At 43.1% G+C, this 21,760-nt stretch overlaps 1 protein-coding gene and 1 long non-coding RNA gene across 3 annotated transcripts in view; one reads left to right on the top strand and one right to left on the bottom strand.

Annotated features, from left to right (window-relative positions):
* Positions 1 to 404: 404 nt before the first annotated feature.
* Positions 405 to 4,345, bottom strand: LOC133463748 (uncharacterized). The gene is made up of 3 exons (XR_009784367.1): positions 4,172 to 4,345; positions 2,387 to 2,691; positions 405 to 1,564 (listed from the first exon to the last, which is right to left on the bottom strand). It is a non-coding gene; the product is annotated as an uncharacterized LOC133463748 (long non-coding RNA).
* Positions 4,346 to 4,463: 118 nt separating this feature from the next.
* Positions 4,464 to 21,760, top strand: part of meis1b (Meis homeobox 1 b) — a 78,768-nt gene continuing 61,471 nt past the window's right edge. For both annotated transcript variants that reach the window (XM_061745953.1, XM_061745952.1), the window contains exons 1-7: positions 4,464 to 5,175; positions 6,886 to 7,106; positions 8,324 to 8,465; positions 8,779 to 8,829; positions 9,384 to 9,434; positions 10,573 to 10,716; positions 19,638 to 19,749. In XM_061745953.1, the coding sequence (XP_061601937.1) occupies positions 5,164 to 5,175; positions 6,886 to 7,106; positions 8,324 to 8,465; positions 8,779 to 8,829; positions 9,384 to 9,434; positions 10,573 to 10,716; positions 19,638 to 19,749 (733 nt within the window). In that variant the 5' untranslated portion in view covers positions 4,464 to 5,163. The remainder of the gene's footprint in view (positions 5,176 to 6,885; positions 7,107 to 8,323; positions 8,466 to 8,778; positions 8,830 to 9,383; positions 9,435 to 10,572; positions 10,717 to 19,637; positions 19,750 to 21,760) is intronic.

The raw sequence follows: 21,760 nt of genomic DNA, 5'->3' as shown, positions 1-21,760 counted from the left end.
AGTGGAGCCGCTGACCTGGCAACCGGTGGTAGCAACGTGAAAATTGACTGGCAGCATCCTCCGTGGCCGTTATCGCAGGAGCCCGCCTGCCGTAGGTTTGCTTGAACGTGCATCTTCATATGTCTTTACGTGTTGGGCTGCATCTAATTTTACACTCTTCTCACTATGTAGGAACGCAGCTGTTTATCACATACATGTGATGCAGGGATGTCAGTGTTACCGTCACATCCACTCAGGTTCAGCCATTTGCAGCTCTTTGTCATTAATCCAAATGTTCACATTAATGCAACACCTACGTAACACCTGTTGGGTGATAAAAGAGAATTAATTAAATAAAATAACAGTCTCTAACAACAAACTAAACAAAGCTTTGAATTTAATTGCTGTTTTTTCCTGTGTAATCCTTAATACTTACAGTTCTATTCAAGACCTTTTTTCCCACACCAGATAAAGTGAAATCTTTTTTTAATTTCATTTAAAAAGTAAATAATCAAGTTTTGCTGTAGTTATTGTAACATAAATACTTTAATTCCTGCTTAAAATAAAAGAAACAAACAGTTAAGTACTTGACAACTGCAGTCAAAGGCAACACAAACAAACAGTATATTCAACAATCACGTATTTTTTCAGTATGTTAAATCTAAATGATGATTTAAGATATATAAAAGATGCACACATTAAGATTAACAGTGGATTAATATCGTAGCAGCTCAGCCTTTACATTTTATCTCAATGTTCTGAGCAGGGATCGTCGTCATGATGAGGTGCAGTTCCCAATTCGTCCGGTAGAAGGCGCAAATGATTAAGCGTTGACTTGCCAGGGAGGCGAGAGCAGCTCAGACAAACATTTGAGCCAAACTGCGGGATCCAGCAGGAGGGAATACTCCCAGAGGAAACACGAACTCTTGATGAATTAAAAAAGATCATGAATTTCGAGCACTGAAATTAATGTTGCGATATGTTAGAATATTTTAATATACCAAAACTCAGCCATAACGGCTATTTTCCATGACTTTTTGGGTGGTATCTTATCTTACACTATAGTATTATTTCTCTATAATAAAGTTGAAAAACCTTAACAAATGTTGCACCAATCGTTCTTTAGAATAAATTACTCTACGCATTTTACAATGTCTTAATAATGATAGATTACTGTAGTGTAACTCGTGTTTTTCACATGAAAAACAGAAATATACCTGCATATTACCATCTAATTTAGGTTGTCAAACCAACCTGTAACTCCGTAGCAGGAGAAATCATTTACTTGTAGAAATCCTTGTGCGCATTATTTCAGAGAGAATCGTTTCCAGGCGCAGCTCGCGGCTCCTAAATTGCCTTAATGAATGCTGCTGGAGGTCCTGACAGGTGATAACATAGTAGTAGTAGTTTCATATAATTAGATAAGCTGTGAAAACTTTGCAGCTGGTCTTCCTGTGCGCTGAAGCAGTGACACAAACCAGAGAGAGTCGGTGGCCTTCTTTGCAGATCCCAACATGTTTGCGCAGAGCTGCGGGGCTGCTAAAAGTTTGACCTCAGTTTGACTTCACAGACTGCCAGTTGTTCCCTGAGCAGAGACACACACGACCACAGAGTCCCACATTACTCAAAAACCCTGACCTGGTGCAGTTTGATTATTTATTTGCAACCCAATACTAATAAAAGTGACTTTACATTTGTTGAACTATAAGCTCTCTCAAATAGGAGTATATAGAATATCATAGAACATATGCTTTGCTTATTTCTAGTATCTAGACACTTGATTTTTTTTCCTTTTTCGTAAATTAAACTAAAGGCAAATTTTCTTTTGTCTCCACGCACAAGTGAAGACGCAGAGGCCATCTAATAACGCCCTCATTTGTTTCCGCAGTCGAACTCGCTGTCAATTTGCATTCAGCCATTTGAAAGTAATACCTCCTGATTTTATTGAAACGACTCAAAGCATTACCGTCATCGCAAAGCGGATTAAGCAGAAGTGACGGTATTTGCCCCCACGCTCTCTTTCAGAATCCCAAAACGCGCTGACCCTCACGAAAGAGCAGCTCCAGGAGAGAAAGTGCTGCTCCACTTTGCTTTTTATTGATGCTAATTGAAGGAGCTTAATTGCTTTATAATGCTATAGTATTTATTTTACAGTGAGCAAGCACTGATGTGAGCTCCTTTCATGTTAAAGCAGCTTACTTCTTCTCAATTACTCGCTAAAATGTAATGTTACCTTGTTGCGGAGTGTGCAACGTGTATTCACTAAACGCGCAAATGTACTTTAAACGACAGCTTACCTTAAACTGAAATAACTTTACGACTAGAAAATAGATTCTAATTAATGGAATACATTTTTAAATATAGTGTCAAATTTGGAAAAAAAAAAAAAAGAGGAGCTTCTACTTACCAATAAACTAGGTAAATAGCGAACTGCAGCCCGACCAGTCAGCCCGGTGAGTGTCTGATCCCGTGCGTAAAAGTCCGCGCCTCGTGGCTGCTGTGTCGTCCGCGTCCCGGTGCGCTACCGGCCGGACTGCTCTCGGGACGCTCTCACGCTCATCATGAGCCTGGCAAGTTGTCCCATCGGATCCCATCGCTCTGGTTTTAGTCGGCTTCCTATGAGGAATCACCGCCGAACGTGTGAAGAAGCCGCATTATCGTGTTATGACACCGTCTGTGGCACCGGGGGCAGATGATCGATGACTGGACGCGCTGCACGGGGGGGAAAAAAACTTCAAACTGGCTGTCACCCACCAGCAACACCATATTAACTCAATGCTCTTTTACTCACTGTCTGCTGATGGCTGCACGTATGGATAAAGGAAAAGTTTGGCAAAGCTCCAGAGGGTCTACGTTGTATTAATAAAATTAAAAACTAACAATTGTTTGGACATTTCTGGAAAAAACCTTAATGCATGAATGTTTTTACTGTAAAAAGAAGAAAAAGGGAATCAAGTACTGTGTGATTCCGTTTTTATTAGTCGGTATGTGACATTAAATCATTAAATATTACATTCATACAGTATGCGCATTTCATAGTAGTTAAACTCCACATTTAATTAAAAGTAACAAGGATCGACCGAATAAAACAAGATTTGTACACATTTAGAACCTTGTGAGAAACCAAATCTATCGAGATAAAGTGTCAGTTATGACTGTGATTTATTTAAAACCACAAATTATTCACATACAACACAACTTCTATTGAAATCCACCAAAATCAAAAGTTGTGAATTTGCCCACTGTTGTGAATTATTATTATTCTTCCTTATTTATCCAGACTTGTATCATCCTCCAAGAGTAAACCTCGAGGCGCAAGGACGGTGCTTTAAACAGATATAAAAGTTTAACACTGATGATTCAGACAACAGAAAGTTGTCACTATCCCCTCTGACCGTAGCTCGGCTTGGCATGAGAAGTTTGTCAAAGTGACTTGTAAGTGGTGAGATGTGAAAATGTGTTTGTGTCTGCAGTGGGACAGAAAAACAAAGATTTTTCTTCCTCGGATATTCGGTGTTACGGTGAAACTGCAAGCGGTGGAAGCTGACAGAGGCGCAGGCATGTGTGTTTTCCATCCACGGACGACGTTTTGTTTTGCGCCTGCTCGCGAATGTGGCCTAAAAGCGATCAATCAACCGCGGATCGATCACCTACGGAGCCAATAGGGGGCTCCCATCCCTGTGCCTCCCTGCCATTGGACAGCCCGGGCAGACTGGAGCGACCCATTCAGCGCAGCTGTAGGGGAGAGGGACACCGCTCACTCTTATTTAAACATAAAATAACTCTAAAAAGCTGCAGCCACGTTAATGACACATTTCCCCAATTACCGTTCAGTTATAACTTAGTCATTACATTCAAACTTTATGTGTTTCTGTTTCAAAAATGAAACTTTAGAGGCAAAATATGTACGCATCCTTTCCAGATAACTAATATTTTATTTTACTTTTTATTTCATGTTAACTGTCTCTTTTGATGCATACACACACATGCATGCATCATTACACGGGATGCAAATTGTGGACATTTACGTATAGCTGATGAGGAGGAAAAAGGGCCAGAACATGCAAAAGAAAAGTGCATGTTTGGCTTCAACCTGCACCGTGGAGACATGATGGGAGCCCTCCGGAGGTTTAACCCTACTGGTGCTAAAAGTTATAAAGTTTTATGCTGTCCTATAAAGTCTGTCACATACCTGACCGACGCGCACATCAGAATTGAACGCTGCTCGGTTTAGATGTTTATGAACTATTTACAAGTGGATAATGGATCCTGCACTCAAACGAGCGCCTCATTCCCCACGGTTCAGTGTTCCCAGACTGCAGAATAAAGTCGGTGTTTTGAGGATGAGACGCGGATCCGGAGCCGTCGGTGTGTATTCTGCGTGCAGGGTCCTCCCACCCCTCCTCTCCGCACGACTTGCTGCAGCCCGGTGCGTTTTGTAAGACGCGACCTGTTATGGCCACCACTACTTCCGGGTTTCAGCAGTCTGGTCCAGATCCTCCGCTCCTCCTCAGCTCAACACACACATCCATTGTACACGAAAGGGGCAGGCGGCTCACGCATTGCACACGCACTCGCACACACGCAACAGCATCGATCGTGGCTCCTTTAAGAAAAGCCTAAGCCAGAATTATCACCCCACCTCCTCTTGATCTCCTCTCAGACGCTTTTGCATAAGAAAATCAAGCCGGGAGCCGAGAGTGATCAAAGAAAACGAGAAGGAGAGCTGCTTCATTTTTTAACTGTGATTGTGAGCATTAACATTTAGGTGGTGCCGATCCCGTGGAGACGCGCGTCGGTCGGACCATCATTCATCCGGTACTTTTGACAAGCCCTCGCGTTTTGACTGACAGGCGGAGTGGCAAAAAAAAAGCCATGAGAGTCGCCAGTTTTGTTTGAGGGGCTATTTTATTTTCACCCTGGTTTTTTTTTTGGACAAGGATCCCGGTGCCGCTGCTGCTGCTGCGAGGATAGCGGAGGACATATTCGCCGCGCCTGGGCTAAACTTGCTCCGAGAGCGGGAGCTGGCTTCACCGTTCCGAGGGGAAAAAAGAAAAGGCACTCGGGATTTTGGGCTGCAACATCTCCTCGTTTGGTTGGAATTTCTTTCTTTATTACGCATCCACCCTGGCCTCAGAGGGGATTTACCCAAACTGAAAGGACGACCAGGGAGTGCGGAGGGTTATGGCGCAACGGGTACGTAGGGGCAATCCTCCCGAAAAAAGAAAAGTTTCTTTATAAGTCCAACTATACGCTCGGCTTCAGAGCTGCGCTGTAACGTGGCTTAATGACACACGGACACGCACACGCGGCGAAAGTTTCTGTCCTCCCCCTGACACATGGGGGGACGCGGATTCATGTTTGGCGTGTTTTGGCACGGTGGTGCGCACGGCAGCACTCGTTTGCTCCACAAACCACCCCACTGTGGGACACTGGAAGCGTGATCATATCTCACATCGGCTGTGTTTTTTAGATTAGTTATGACAGGCCAGTTACTGGAAGCGAAATGGGGGGAGGGCAAAGAGGCAAAACAAATCCCCAACATTTCTCAACTGACTGTTCCGTCGCGATTTCATATCGAGGCGGAAAAAAACACGCGCTTCTAAATTGCAGCGTTGGTTCTTTAATCGTTTTCTTAGTCGGCGCTGAAGTTTGTAAAAAAAAAAAATAGTTATAGAGCGGGTTTTTTAGTAACGAGGTGATGACAAACGCTGTGAATCATATAGGTCCTGCAGAAGTGCCCCAGAACAGCGGTTGGAGCTTCACACGGATACTTAACAGCGTAAAAGTAGGGATGTTGGATGCACTGGAGCTGCACCACGCTGGGGTTTGCACCTCTTTGCCTTTTGGGTCGAAACGCTCAGCTTTAAGTGATAATGCATTTTACTCTCTCTCCCCGACACTTGTTTTTTCACGTCTTGAGAGCTCTATCAATAATTCAAGCGTATCTTCAAGTCTACTAAACAGGCAAACCTCAATTTGAAGATTCTTGCTTTTGAGGTTTTTATTTTATTTTATTTTATTTTAGAACTCAATAAAAATGTCTTACTTTTTTAAAAAGGTAATATATGTATATCTATATTTTTCAAAAGTGGCAAATAGTAGGTTTAATATAAGACAGAATTGTTCAACTTAGACGTGAAAAAGTTTGGGAATATTCGGCTGAGCGACGTCTGAAAAACAGCACAACACGCTTTTGCCTGCGATTGTTGCGTGCACCAATCAGACATGGGCTCGATGGGAAATTATGAGCCTTTAAAATTAGAATGCGCTGCAATTAAAAAGTTTAAGACGTATGTAGTTGTCCACAGTGAAAACGAGGCAGGTCCTGGTAAAACTTCCCAACTGCCTGCTTTATGATAATAAAAAACAGACTGATTGAACTCTGTTGCTGCAGTTTTGGGACAAAAAAAAATTAAACACTTTGAAAAATTCAAAAGGATTTTTTTATTTATTTCTCTGAGTTATAATGGCCCCTGTCAATAAACTAAGAACCAAAGCAAATTCTGCTCAGAGTCCTTGTTTTTTGCTGTACACAGTGTCCTGCTTTACCGTTTAAAACTTTTCTCAAGAGGGGTGTATAGCCTTAAAACATTGGGGTGAATCGATTTCACCTGTTTGTCATGTGTTTTAAGTGTCTGACTTTTGAGAGCAAGTTGGAAAAAAGGCAACTTGTGCACTTGAATGCAAAAAGCCATTTTAATTAAATTAAATATTAATAGTCTGTTTTTTATTTAAAAAAACAATTTAACTTGGTTGACACAATTGTACTTGCTTTCATTTAAAAAACCCTTTGATGGAGAACTTCTACTGGGAACTTTTATAGCATTATTCTGACTTGTGTTTCTCCTGTAAATGTGTGACAGAGTTGTGTTAACCGTGAACCCGCGTGCTTGTTGTGTGCAGTACGAAGACCTGCCCCACTACGGGATGGACGGTGTGGGCATCCCGACCACCATGTACGGGGACCCGCACGGCGCCCGCTCCATGCAGGCGGTGCACCTGAACCACGGTCCGCAGCTGCACTCCCACCAGTACCCGCACACCGCCCACACCAACACCATGCCCCCCAGCATGGGCTCCTCTGTCAACGACGCTCTCAAGAGAGATAAAGACGCTATTTACGGGTAGGTGCAAGCCTGGGATCTGCGGGGAGAAATTATAAAAAACAAAAATTAAAAATAATAATTAAAAAACGTGGAAAGAAGTGGCTGCCTGATGAGCAGGGAGACGGATGTATCCACGCCCGGACTGAGGGGCAGCATGAGCGGGGTTGAGGCGCGGGGACGCTCCGGCGGGCTGCCCGGCTCTGCTGCTCTGCGGCCGGAGCGCTCAGAGCTGCGGAGCCGCTGCAGGAGGAGAGGCTGCACGCGGTTCTCATTCCCTCTTTCATTTCGCATAATTTGGAATTTTATTTCTAAATTAAGCCAGCGACCTCCACCACTCATTACTGCTGATTAAATGAGCTTAAAAGTAGGAGAATAAAATAAAAAATACTAATAAATACCTTGGTTTGCATTTTCAGATAAAATGTGTTCTTGCATTGTGAAACAAAGTCTCCTTTATTTACTAAATTTTTCTCCATTTCTGTTCCATTTTATAATTTACTTTTATTAGTTTCTTTTTCGTTATGACAAAAACAATTACTGTCTATATACTCTTTAAGTATTTTCGACCAAACTCTGCTAGTTTTCGAGGCTTCAGCCTCAGAAAATGTATAATAATTAAAGTAAACCCCATAAATGCGCATCGCATTAATTTGAAGGAGTTAATTAAAATTCTTAGAATTGTGTTTTCAGGCTGATTAAACTTAACCACTGTCAGTCTCATCCTGCTGTCTTGCTTTAGGAGGAGTGTTTTCCTCAACGACACTGGCTGCCCGTACCTCTCTGGATTTAATAAATAATAAACAAATGTGCATATACAGGCGCAGACACCTCCAGTGCGTGTGTGTGTGTGTGTGTGTGTGTGTGTGTGTGTGTGTGTGTGTGTGTGTGTGTGTGTGTGTGTGTGTGTGTGTGTGTGTGTGTGTGTGTGTGTGTGTGTGTGTGTGTGTGTCTCAGACGTACACATGCACTCCTGTGATCCGAGCGGAGACTTTGTGCAAGAAATTGTCAGCCTCTAACGCTCTTATGCTATTAGGAGCGGGCAGATTTAATAGCAGAAGTTGCACCGCTGTTTGCAGCGTTTCTCCTCTCCTCTCCATAATGTAATGCTGCAGCCTGCTGCGGTCCCCACGGGCTGCTGCGGAGTGGCATGGCTGGCTAAATCTAGCCTGCAGTAGTCTTGACCCCGGCGCTGTTCTCTCTGGTGACATTTTGCTATTGTGTGTGTTCCCACGCAGGCACCCCCTGTTCCCTTTGCTTGCACTGATTTTTGAGAAATGTGAATTAGCGACGTGCACCCCCAGAGAGCCCGGGGTGGCGGGAGGAGACGTCTGTTCATCGGAATCTTTCAATGAAGACATAGCCGTGTTTGCAAAACAGGTCAGGAAAGTTTGACTTCTGGGAGCTGCATGCTCGGGCTGGTTGAGCTCCGACCTGCATGACTTAAAAGAGTGCAGCTCTGACTTTCTGTGCCTGCAGCAAACTCTGAACTGGAAAAAAAAGAAAAAAAATCACAATCAAAGAAAAAATAATTTTTCATAGGATTTCATTTGTGTAGATAAGATTTTTTTCTGTGTGCAGATAAGTTTAATACAACAGAGTTTATTGCTTATGTGTGTGCATGTCTCCTTCCTTATTGTGCCTGTCTTATAGGGTATTCATACATTCTCTGTACATATTTTTTGGCTTATAGATTCGGGCAGAAAAACCTTTATTTTCATCGAATCCAGAGTTGGATAATCTGGTAAGACATTTTCTACTATTTAGCACATTACACTTCATATTTTTCCAGGCAGTGTGTTTGAATGGGCTGCACCAGCTGTTGTTTGGATGTTTATTGGCTGGCTGCTCCTCAGTGTCAGAAAGCCACGGGGTGCTGCAAACGTAAAGCAGGACTGCACATCATGTTCCTCCGTTTGGGCTGTTTGATATGGCGATGGCCCCCGGTTGTGCGCGCACATGAAGGGCCGCTGTTGGACAGCAACTGTCACGCACCTTTGAACTTTGCCTGGAAAGTTATCCTCTCATCCTTTTCACTTTGTACGAGTTAAATCGTGATGTCAGAGGAACATTTTCCTCGCTCCTACGGTGGCTCATACATCTCTGACTCTGAGTCTTATTGCAGCCTCAGCCTGTAGCCCATATTGCAATAACGTCCAAGTTTAATATCAGTACCACATAAATTCCATCCATCTGAATATTTTCCTCATCTGCAGTTACTTGTGTCGAGAAAAACGTGCGTGTTTAATATAAAAAAGATGTGAACTTCTCCTTTTTTATTGTTTTTTAATTTTTCAGATGATTCAAGCCATTCAAGTTTTACGATTTCATCTTCTGGAGCTCGAGAAGGTAATATTCTCTCGCCTTTTTCTGTCCAGTGTTGCCACTTCAGACCTATGGGTTGTATTTGCATAAATGTATTTTTGCTGGTCGGTTATAATTAGCGTCAAAATCAATCATGAGGCCATTTTTCTTCCGCGTTTAATCACGACGCAAGCTGTTACAACTGGAACACGTATCTCTGTGTCCAAATCTCCCCCATCTTTTAATGAAGTTTAATGTTGGCAGCGATGGCATGCAAGGTGAAATGCATAACAAAACTTATTTTTATTTTATTTATTTATTTTTTGTAAGATTTCTTCTGGGGGGTAAAGGCCCAGCGGTCATCTACAGATAGATAATGGGTGTAAGACGCTGCTTCTGCGGGACTGCAGTTCACTATAACTTAAACTTCGAGCTTATCAACCAAACCCAAATCCATTACACGTTTTAATTTTTAAATGTTATGCATTCAAAGGCTGCAGCTTGAAAACAAGCCGAGTAAGCTGATAAGTTCACTAAATTAAGGTTATTTCCCCCTCGTCCTCTATTAAGCTGCCATTTCTGTACTTGGTCCTGCATAGGCTGTGCCACATTGGCATTGATAATGTAATAAGTGGACGAAATTAACCAGTTTACCTTAAATGTCAGTCAAGCGGGTCATCCCCTGCTAATGGCCACTACCCGGGGCACCGATGATGAATTTAACACGGGTGTTGACTGTGTTGTAGCCTCTGAGTCCTCTTGTCACTGTCAATTTCCAACGATATCTCTATTTTGAGAGGAGAAAAAAAATGTAAGTTGCAATCAGAGCGCACAGGCGCAGAAGGGGGCGCAGGAATGAGTCCACCCCGATCTTATTTTAAATGTACATATATCATTTAATTTCAAATAATTTACTTCTTTTATGGCAAAAAAGTGTGAATATTAGTTTTGAGTATAATGGCCATTGTTCTCAGAAGATCAGCGGATAACATCACTTGATTATTTAAACATTTTAGATGCATTGGGATTCTCTATTGTGCACATCTGCCTAAAAATCTCTTTTTTTTCCTGCATGTCAAAATGTCAAATATGCCCAAGTCTTGGGGGGGATGTGGTTGCACGCGTGGTGTCCCTTTTGGGAGAGAGCGTGCACGCGTGACGCCTCTGCCTCGTCTCTCTGCAGGTACACGAGCTGTGCGATAATTTCTGTCACCGGTACATCAGCTGCTTGAAAGGCAAGATGCCCATCGACTTGGTCATAGACGACAGAGAAGGCGGCTCCAAATCAGACAGCGAGGAAATCACAAGATCGGTGGCCCTAGATCAGGTAGGGCACAACTCCCCCTCTATCTCTCCCCCTCTCCCTCTCTCTCTACCTCTCTCTCAGTGTGTGTGTGCGTGTGTGAGGGTGAGTGTGTGTGTGGTACGTGTGTCTATGTGTTCTCCCTGTTGGCTATTCAGCTATTCTGGGTCATTTCTCCGCTCCGCTGTTATTTGCATACGATTAAAGCCGTTTTACATTCTATCCATCGGAATGAAGAAGAAAAAAATAAATTCTGAATAATGTTGCTATTATTGGCCCATTAAGACTGGAACCCGGAACTGACCTGAGAAGATTACCTCGAAAAAGCATCGCCATAAACTTGACCTGTTTCATGTCGATTTTAATTTAGAGCCTCCCTTTAATTTCTCCCCTCTTTTTCCTCTTGAACATATGAAGGGAGCGTCCCGAGTCCCTCTGGGTTGTGCAGCGGATCAGAATAGGCTGCACACTGCGGTTTAGATGCCTCGATTTCTCCACTGTAGAGTTCACGGTTCATTATGCGTCTTGTCAGTATTTTTCCTTAGACATGAGTGCACATTGCTTATCGGGACCCCTCCTCTCCCCCCCCTCCTTTATTTCGCTCGGAGCGCACAGATTCGGCACCAATAAGAAGGTTTATTTCCAAAGCTACAGAAGGAGCGGACATTAAAGGTAGATTAGCGAGTGTTTCCTTTTGTGCAGATATCAGAGATAACCATAGCCTTCATTATGTGCTCCACTGACTGTTGACACTCCAGGGATATCGTATGCGCGCAGGCATGACCCTAATGGTCCGTACAATGCCGTTAAATAATGATAACGGCAACCGATGATTAAAATTATGCAAATCTGAATTTTTGGGCCAATCATGTCTCCAGTCTTGTGTGCGGGACACCGAGTCGCACAGAACACCTTAAATAAGTTCAACTATTTGAGTTTGAAGTGGGCTATATCAGGAGCGGGTCTAACCTATAGGACGGGGACGAGTGGGGGAAAAAAAAATTAAGTGTCCAAATTAAAGGGATTAGCTGGATAGTCCGACATAAAAAGTAATGAAGCGATTAGGCTAAATAATTTAAATCCGCGGTCTTCCATATGGTTGAGTGGTTGGTCTGAGTTGAGAGCGAGGCAGCCACTGGCTTTTATGTTCCGGGCTGAATGGCAGGACTGGGAACAGACTGGGGCCGACTGGGAAGAGCCCCCCACCCCCATCACCCCCATCACCCCAACACCCCCCACCCCGCCGCATGCACTCCTCCATCCCCGGCCCTTATGGCTGATTATGGAAATGAGAAAGATCACGCGGAAGATAATACTTCATTTAATCCAGGAACAGAATTAAGTAACACAGACGCCACTTGTGCATTTAAGTGTCTCTTTGAGCAGCCTGTTGTATTCTCTCAGGGATTCAGATGTTAAAAAGTTTTTCTTTTCTTTTTTAAATATACCAATAGATATTGGTGGTGGGGTCATAGACGGAGCATTATGGTATGTGGACATAGACTGCTAAAACCTTTGGATATTTTATATTATATTATATGTATGTATATATATATATATATATATATATATATATATATATATATATATATATATATATATATATATATATATATATATATATATATATATATATATATATATATATATATATTTGTGCTCGAGGCACTGATGCCGATCTTTAATTGAGTGTAAGAAGATTCTAATTTCCTAATGATGGCCCCTGCATATAGCAAATTCAGGGCAAAGCCACATAAGCTTATGTTTACACCAAAAGAATAATCTGAGCGATTTTCAGACATAGTTTACAACAAAACAGGGGGAAACTTTTTGACAGATGTATAGCGTTGAGGGCTGCTGATGTTCTCACAGGATCAGACTGTCCACAGCAACAAGCTGTGTGTTTAAGGAGCATATCCAAACAGACAGACTGTGGAGCTTCTTACCGCTGAGCACTTATAGTGTAGTGTCAGTGTAATAGCAGTGCATTGCATGACTGTATCCACACACACACACACACACACACACACACACACACACACACACACACACACACACACACACACACACACACACACACACACACACACACACTGTATATGTATGTATGTATGTAGAAAGCGAGAGAGAGGCTTTTTTATGTGACATCTTATCTGCAGTTGTTAGGCGGTGACATCCTTAATGAATCTGCATTGTGTGTGCATTATCTCTTTCCATATGTATTTTTAATATATGCCCTCGGGCATAAAGTTGAAGTGGACTGGAAAAAAAATGCTGAGAATTCACACAAAAGAACAATGTTAACAAGATGGAGAAAGCGGGCTCATTTATTCATAAACCAATTTATTCTAGCGAGGCGACTGTAGCAGAGGAAAAAATGTCAGAGGAAAAAAAAATACTTTGAATTTATTAAACTCAACAATCCTACAGCGTTGAGTCTCGCTGCATTATGCAGCCTTGCGTCATAACAGTAATTTTCAGCATATTCTCTACTTGTCTTTACATTGTTTTTCCTCTTTTTTTGTTAAGCCTGCATGTAGGCAAGGCTGAGGGGACGCCGAGCGGCCCTTTCAAAAGAAAGCAGAGCATAGCTGAGAGGTGAAAAAGTCAGAGGCTCTGTGCTGGCTTGTGAATGCAACTCAGCTAGTTTGGGCTCACCCTCCGATGTTTGTGTATGTCTCTCTGTGTGCAAGTGTATGCATATGTGTGCGTCTGTGTTTGTGTGTACACTCTTTTGCGTGCAAGTGTGTGTTCAGACTGGCCTGATAAATGCAGCACCCCCCTCAGGTACTATGTGAGTGGAGTGACTGGTTAGCACCAGTTGGACTTTCTTAACTCTTTCCCTGCCGGCCTCTCTGGAGAGCCTTCCTCCGATTTCTGCTCTCGAGCTGCAAATTTCTAGATGCCCCATTAGTTCTGCTTTGAGCTCATTTGTATACAAACACAAAAAGACAAAAGTTGCCTTCCCCAAGTCCTTTAATGGGGGGAGAGCTTTAGTCCACATTGAAACTGTGGAAATAAGGCTGCAGTCACTTTGCTGATTGTGCTCCCGTTTGCCTGGCACACATGTTCACCTCAAGTCTGAAGAGCTGGGGAGGTATTTCCATGCTGCTGTACGTCATTTGCACAGTTGCCTTTAATTGCACCAAGAGCACTGGGAGGGGCGCAGCAATTTGCTAATGAACTCTGAGGACCCGAGCTCTCCGCTGTCGAGCTGAACACTACTAATAGTGCTGAGGACTCACTCCAAGTCTCAAGAGCTCTTCTACTTGATTGAGCCATGCAGGCTGAAGTGGGGCTGGAAATAATTGAAACTTCCTTAAAAAATATTCAGTGCTTGATTTTTTTTCTTTTTTTTTCTCTCTCTTTTGGCTGTAAAGAGTCTTAAATGATTATGAATGCTCAGCAGTCAATCTGTTGAGTTAATTTAGTGGAGAGGTATTTTTATATTAAAGAGGCTTCCTGGCACTGCTGTTGAAATCATGTCAAAAGAATGTGAAACGGCCAGCAATCTGAAATTACATCTATACATTCAGGATCTGCCGCTGTTTTTCTTGCATCCGCGTAATCTTTCGCAAACAAGCCCCGCTCGTATGAGCTAAGTGTTGTGGTCATTGCGTAAAAATGTACTCCTGATAGGACTATCGTGGTATCTTTTCCCAACAAATGGCACTGTTATGCAGTACAAGTGTGGGTTTCCAGGTCAGTGAGACCCAGCAGTGTTGGTTTAGGTAACTCTGCTGGTCAAAGAGTGACCCCCACCCCCCTCCCCCAAACCCCTAACTCAATGGAAACCATGACTGCAGGGGTCAGCCACTATTTTCCCAATCAGTACGCTGCTATCGCTAATCTATCTGCCTCTCGTTGAGGTATGGATCGAGTTTCAGCCGACTTAACAGGCGTGCTCTCCGGCTCTCCTACAGTGGCCCACTGCTGCTCTTAATACAAACTTTTGAAGCATTGCAGTTATTGTTGGTAATAGCAGCTTTTGCAGCTTGAAAGAGGAGAGGTTTGACCCCCACCGCCACTAACCCCCTCCCTTTTTCTTCTCCCCCTTCCTCTCCTCAACTCCCCTTTTCTTTTTTCACTGCTGAGTGAATGCCGGTCGGCTGTTGAGGATTCAACAAGTGATACAAAGAGGCGACCACGTGACTCGTGTGTTTCTTAGCCTCTTCATTATTGTGGCAGAATAACAAGTAGGGGCGATTATGATTATGCAACTCAGTGCCGGAGTGACTTCAAATAATAGAAATGTCGGGAACTTCCTACATACCTTCATGCTCTTTAGTTTGCGTACTAATTGTTTTTGTTGTTTTATAGGTTGTTGTTTTCAGCCTCGCAGCATTGTTGGAAAGTAGTGCTTAGAGAAGCCACAAGATCTCGATCACAAATAAAGTTCTTGGCTTGTGCCTCCCACTCCTTATGATGAGCGACCACGTCTGTCCCCGAGGCCTGCTGCGGTTTCTTTGGCTAAGTAAACAAAAACCTGGCTTAACACATGTGTACTTAGCTAATGGAAAGTTCCTCTCCCCCCTTAACCCCCTGCAAGCCTCTGACAATGGCCACCATCACAAACAGCCCATCTCCAAGGAATCCGCCGAGAACATCCCAGCACAAGTCAAGCTAGGCTAGGCTAACCAAGTAACCGCAGCGAAACATGTCATTAAGAAAATCACGTCCGCCTTTTCATTCACAACTGAGGAAAAAAAAGAAAATAGAAATATGCTTTGGCTGGGTTTAGATATAGCGTGCAGGGGGAGAGCACTTGAGTTAATGTTTTTGTTTGGTTGTCAGCCCTCGCTGGGTAAACAAGGAGTGTATAGCGAGAGCTAAAGTGGAAGATGCCACAGAGGGAGAAAATCAGTTTGTCAGTTTCCGCGAGAGGTATCTAAATGGACTCTGAAAGCTCTGGTAATTATCTCAAACGTGTAATTATCTTTGCTTGTCTCTATGAAGTTAACCCACCGGTTTTACAAAGCTGATTGAAGCGTACCTGACGGCTATTCAATGCAGCATCCTTTACTCACCCAAGAGACCAAATCCAGTTTTCTCCCTCACCCCCTTCAGCAATTATAAGGTTATTTCTCCTTTCTTTGTCTATTGTTAAGAGTTAGGGAAGAAGGGGAGTGCTGAACAGAATGGGAGGGAGCGAGGGGTCTTTTGCTCTCCTTTTTTTTTGCCACGCATACCATTATCAGCCCCTCTTTTCATTTTGGAAGCACTAATATTGCAGCGAGGGGAGGAGAGGGGTGGAGAAGGCAGAGAAAGCAGTGGTAGTTGGGCGAGCACTTGCCCGGCCGGTTATCAGAGAGGCAGATCCTGCTTTATCTAGTCACAGTGGAAAGCAAAGTAAACAAGAGTTTACAATAGCTGGCCTTTCAGCCCCTTTCACTTAAAGCTTTCCCACCAGCTTTCAGTGGAGTGGGAGAATGTGTCCGGAGTTATTGCAGGCCATCCTGCCGCTGCAACACATGGCATTGTCGCCGATTTCAACTTGAGGAAGCAGTGCTGTTGCAAAAGGTCAAAAATGGTGTTAAAGAAAACAACCACAGAGAACGGATGCATCAAAGAATTCAGGGGGATGGAGTAACCCAACTGTCATCTTCAATTCAGATGTACCACCACTGAGGAGTGTATGTGTGGGGGGTTATTTTGGATATTAATGTCTGTGGCGTTAAATATGCACATATGATTATTTCCCAACGCTCGATGGCATGGAGCAAAAAGTAAATATCCATATCATCACAAAAGAAATTTCAGAGTAAGAAAGGGGGAATAGCAGGGGGCAAAGCACGACAACCTCAACCATTTTCTTTATTATTGCAAATGAATTGGCAAAGTAACATTTCTTGCATGAGTGCTTGTATAATTTGGGACCTGGCACAGCGAAAAAGGGAAGCCCCTTTTGCATCTTAGTACGCAGCACAATGAGAATGCGCTGGATTGGAATGCCTCACCGATCATAGTGGAATCAAAATTTCCAGCAAGGAAAATCTTTTCACGGTGAATTAGGCCTGTGTAGGGAAGAAAAATGGTGATGGGAAAAAGAAAAGAAAGAGAGAAAGAAAACGGTATGGCTTGGTGGATTTGAGAATTTCAGCTAAAGCCGTAGGCAGAATACAGTTTGGAAATGTGTAATTTATTTAACATTTAAGCATCAATTTAATCAATACTGTACAAAAGAGACAACAAGGAAGATGGGGAAAGATTTAGAGAGAGGGAGAGTGAGTGACAGACCACAGTGGCTCATTAAGCAGTCGGAATAAATCAAGTGTGCAACATTGGGTGCAGAGCAACACTCCTCTTTCTGTTTCCTCCAGTTTGTGCATCTCTTCATCTTGTGAATCTACGTGTGCGTATTTTGAAAGTGTCCCTCGTTATTGTGGTCTGAAGTGATGTTGGCATAGTGTGCGCTGCGCTTTCGCTGTTGTGTGTTTTGTGGTCAAGGTGCGCGGAAGTGTGTTTGCTGAAGGTAGATGAAAAGTATTTAATGTGTGGGAGCATGTGTGCAAGCTTAGTGGCAAAAAAACAAAAGTGCATGGGTGTCTGTGTGTGTGTGAGCACTCACGCTGTGTGACCTGTGTGTACCAGTAAGTGTGGATTGTGTGATTTCACAACGTGTGTGTATTAATTGCGTGTTAGATCAGTCCCGGGCCTGTTCCATCCAAGGGGCGGCCTTTGATTATAAATAGACTCCCCGTCCCTGCGGAGACGCCACCAGGCCCTGTCTCAGCCCCGCCCCATTTCCCATGGGGCCTCAGTGGCCACCTCCCAGCAGGCAAAGCGCTCTTTTGTTCAATTACAGCTAATGCAGTAGTTTGCCATTTTCCCCTGCACTTTCTAATTATATTTTCAAATGGAATTTGTTAGAGAATTAAAACAAAAAGAACATGAGAAAAAAAAAATCATCCCCTTTTTTGTGAGCTGAGGCTCATGGGTTTTTTAATACTTGCTGCTCAACATCCCTGGGGTACTGTGCAGTTCTTTTTCACAGAACTCTGAATAAACAAGTTCTGCTCATTTTCAAAAGCTGCACTTCTGGAGAATTTGGCAAAAGCTCGTTTTAACTGTTTGTATTCTCCGCATGTGGTCTAGATTACCTCAGTTCTGATGTTCTCAGGAGTCCTTCGGTCATGCATGAGCGTTTCATTTTTTTCGTGTGCGTTGTACGGTCAGCTAAAAAAAATCAATAAAAAAAAAATCTCTTATCCTTGTTATTATCCCTGTTGATTAAGCGTTTATCTTCCCAATCACCATCCCAAGCATGAGCTTGTGCAGTGACTTTCTTCTTTATATTGCAAATCCTCAAAAGCTTAATTTGGAAAACAACGATTATATCATCCATGTAAGCACTGGATTACAATTTCATAGCCTAGGAACTTCAAACAAGCTTTAATACACCCCAAATGTGTTGAATTTGCTGAGTTGTATATTCTTTTCGGTTATTCTACTCCATCTACGTTTTGTTCCAAACAAACCCGGCATCGTGAATAAATGTCTTCTTCCTTTTTTTTTTTTTTTGGTTTGCCTTTTATAAAGTTAAACTCAACTCCAAGTCCTTTTCACAGCAGCAGCGCCAGCTGTAATATCCCAATTGAAACCAGTTGTTCCCCACAGTGTTCCTCTCCTCTCCCTCCTCTCTTCCTCCTTGTGGGTTTCTATCACTCATTTCGTCGCAGAGCCTTAAAAGTGTGATGCAAGCACCACATTGCCCCTATGATATCTGTTTCATTGGATTTCACAGAGCAAGGAAGGAGGAGGAGGTAAAGGAGGCTTGAGAAGCGTGCACGTGTTTTGTTTATTTCTGATAGCGAGCTGGACTTGATAAGACATTAGATTCCGTATCAGTCTATTTTTTTCCTCCCCTGTCCCGAGCGCTAATGTTACTTCTCAGAGCATTGGGAGATAGGGAGCAACATCTGTTTTTGTTTCAGTAATGTGTAGCAGCTTCGAATGGGGCAGGGGGAGATTGGTGCAGGTTTTTTTTTCCTTCTTTGCAGCATGTATGCATGCCTGCATGTATGTAAGCTGCAAATCTGCATGTGCGGGGACGAAACTTGAGACCGTTCTTGGTCTGTGTTTGTTGTCAGCCCACCTATCTGTTGACACAATTTGTGGCGTGTGTGTGTGTATGTTTTCACTCCTCTCTGGGCCATTTGCTCCCCACTATCCATTGTGCAGCTGACACTCATCTGGCCTCCGACGATTTCAACTTACTATGTATAAACACAGGTCTCCCGAGTCTGTCTTGTCTAGTCAGCTGCTGCAAGGAAAAAAACTAGTCTCAGTTTAGCATCAAAAATTTGGTTATTATTCTCAAAGTTGGCTATTCTTAAACTTTTTCCATTTGTTTTCAGTCCCCGTCAGTTTGGTTGGTCATGCAATATTTTGTTTCATTTTGCTGTTTGAGAAAAGGACTATGGGACATTTTTAGCTTATTTGATTATGTCTTTGCCTTTCTTCCCAAAAAGAAATGTAATTCTGTATTAGCTGGTCAATATATATATATTATCTTTGTTTCGTTTTTGATTTTTTTTTTTTTTGACAAAACAGAGGATTTATCCTGATGTGGCAATACTTGAGTTATTTGCCTCCCCCTCCCTCGCTCTGCCTGGATGACATCACTCCCTGGCGCTTGCTTCTGCCCATCTTAAGTTGTAGCTGTTTTGTATTTTCATCTGCTAGTGGTTTGAGCCAAATGGAGGCAGCCGTGGATTGCATGCTTCAGAAATCTGGGAACTAATGCAACATGTTTGCTCACCATTCGTCTGGGCCTTCCTCTTCATCAACCCCCAATAATCTGTATGCCATAAAAGCGGTTTCTGGTCCTGAACGCCTTTGCACGAAAGTCGTCACTGATGACTGATGTGTTTTTTGAAGGTCATTTTTTGTGTCTGCGTTGGCATCCTCGCGTCATTGCTGACATGATTCTGTCTCTCCTGCAGACATCCTGGAACAGGGATCATGATGACACGGCGTCCACGCGTTCCGGCGGCACACCGGGACCGTCCAGCGGCGGACACACATCACACAGCGGTGACAACAGCAGCGAACAGGGTAAGAGCTCACGTGGAGAATGACGATGATGGGAGGACGCGGACATGGTGAAGACCAAGACGCTGAGTGTGTCATCAGTTACGTGACTTCACAAAAGGATTTAGTTTCTTGCCACCGCTCACGCTCGCCGTTAATAACCGACAGAGAGGTCTCAGTTAGCTTTAAAAAGAGCATTTCTTGGACCTATTAATGATTCTTTACTCTGCTCTGGAACAGAGTAGACATTCTGTTGTATGTGGCCAGCATCCAGGTTTCCCTCTGGTTTTGTTCCTCCCGGTGCGATTTTTTAGTTTTATTCACCTGTTCCCAGAGATACAAGATACAAGACAGCTGCTCATATCCTCCAACAAATTCAATAAGACACACAACAGTCTAGATGAAAGCATGTGAAGAGCATCTAAAGAGTGTTTCTGACATTAAAAGATGCAGAGCGATGAAGAGGCAACGACTGAAGCTTGCAGCCTTTGTTAGAGGCTCAATCATTGCACTTGAGCTTATTCTGTAATAAAAAATGATCTGAATCCGACTGTGCTCTGAATTTGCAAACTGTAATATGTGCATGCAGCTTCTTTTTGATCCGTTATTTAATTTGTGTAGACCCTTATTTTAATGGTCCCAGCCCCCCGCTGCGGCTTGACGTCTGTGCATTGTAAGATTATGCGTGCATCTGTACATTAAAGGGAGAAACACACAGAGGGAGGCAGCGGTGGGAGACTGAGCTAGCGTTGCAAACAAACTGTAGGCAAAAAGCAACAGCATGTATTATTGAAGGCCATGTCAGGACGGGTAGTTAGCAGGGTTACCAGTGCCAGAAGGCAAAGCCTGGGCGTGAGCAGAGAGCGCCCACTCCAACAAGCAGCTGCATTTACAGCCCACACTTTGTCTTTTTTTTCCCCCCCTCTTCGTCCGTTTTCCCCTTTGTCTTTTTAACTTATTATCTCTCAGATACTCTTTTTTCCCTTCCTTCTCACGCTTCGGTAATGGTCAGCGTTGAGAGTTTGGATAAAAATAAAAGATGGACAAATGACGTGGAAGAGAAGCACAGACTGATGAAAGAGCGCTGGACTTACAGTGAATCAGGGCTGCACAAAGAGATATTGTGCGAGTGTGTGTGCACGGCTCTACCTTTGATGAGTAATGGGCTGGGACAGCCAGGCAAGATCTGATTGGTCGCTCTAATGAGCGTGCTCTGTGCTGAGTTTTGGCTCCTGCTTCTCCGACCTTTGCCCCCTATTGACCAAACTGACACTTCATTTTTCACATCTTTCCAATTATAGACTCACTCCTTATGTTTGTCCCCCTCCGATAACGCTCTCTCTCATCATCTCTCTGTCTCCTCTGATCCCGGTTTCGCCAACTCTCTCTGACTATTGTACACTCTCGTCTGCTGCTGGAGTTCATTAGAGTGTAACATGTGAGCTGGAGCGTGTATAAACCTGTACGTGTGTCAGTATGTTGAATTTGTCATATTCATTTGTCCAAGTGTCACAAGTTGGGAGCTAAAGGTGATGTGTGTGTGCATGTGCGTGCAATGTGTCTGAACGTCTTTAAACTTGTTTGAAAATAAAGAAAACTTGAGATGGCAGCACCAGAGAATAGCCTAATTTTTCAGTTAATTGAAAAAAAACTCCACAAAAAGTTGACAATGTCACCTCAGAAAAAAATATTTTAATGAATTAGCAGCTTAAATTGGTTTGAGTTGTCAAGTTCATCAAAGTCATACAATGAATGCTACAAACTGTGATTCTTGATTACATAGTTTCTTTTGGTCTTTTAATTTAATGCCACTATAATATTTTATGACTTGTGATATTTTGATATTGCACAAGTTTATTTGCACACAAGAACTATTTATTTGCGTTGACCACTGAAACTCTCTTTCTAGTTTGAGTTTTGTCGGTAAAAGCTACAAACACCACATCTGTGACAACCTCTGCTGTCTTTGCAGATCATGGAAAACTTAGTGGGCATCCGCATTCTTGTTCAGGTTTAAATCAGCTGCATTAACATC

This window comes from Cololabis saira, chromosome 17 (genome assembly GCF_033807715.1).
Source record: "Cololabis saira isolate AMF1-May2022 chromosome 17, fColSai1.1, whole genome shotgun sequence".
In the NCBI taxonomy this organism is placed as follows: domain Eukaryota; kingdom Metazoa; phylum Chordata; class Actinopteri; order Beloniformes; family Belonidae; genus Cololabis; species Cololabis saira.
The sequence above is the reverse complement of the archived record's forward strand: the minus strand, read 5'-3'. Positions and strand labels throughout refer to the sequence as shown.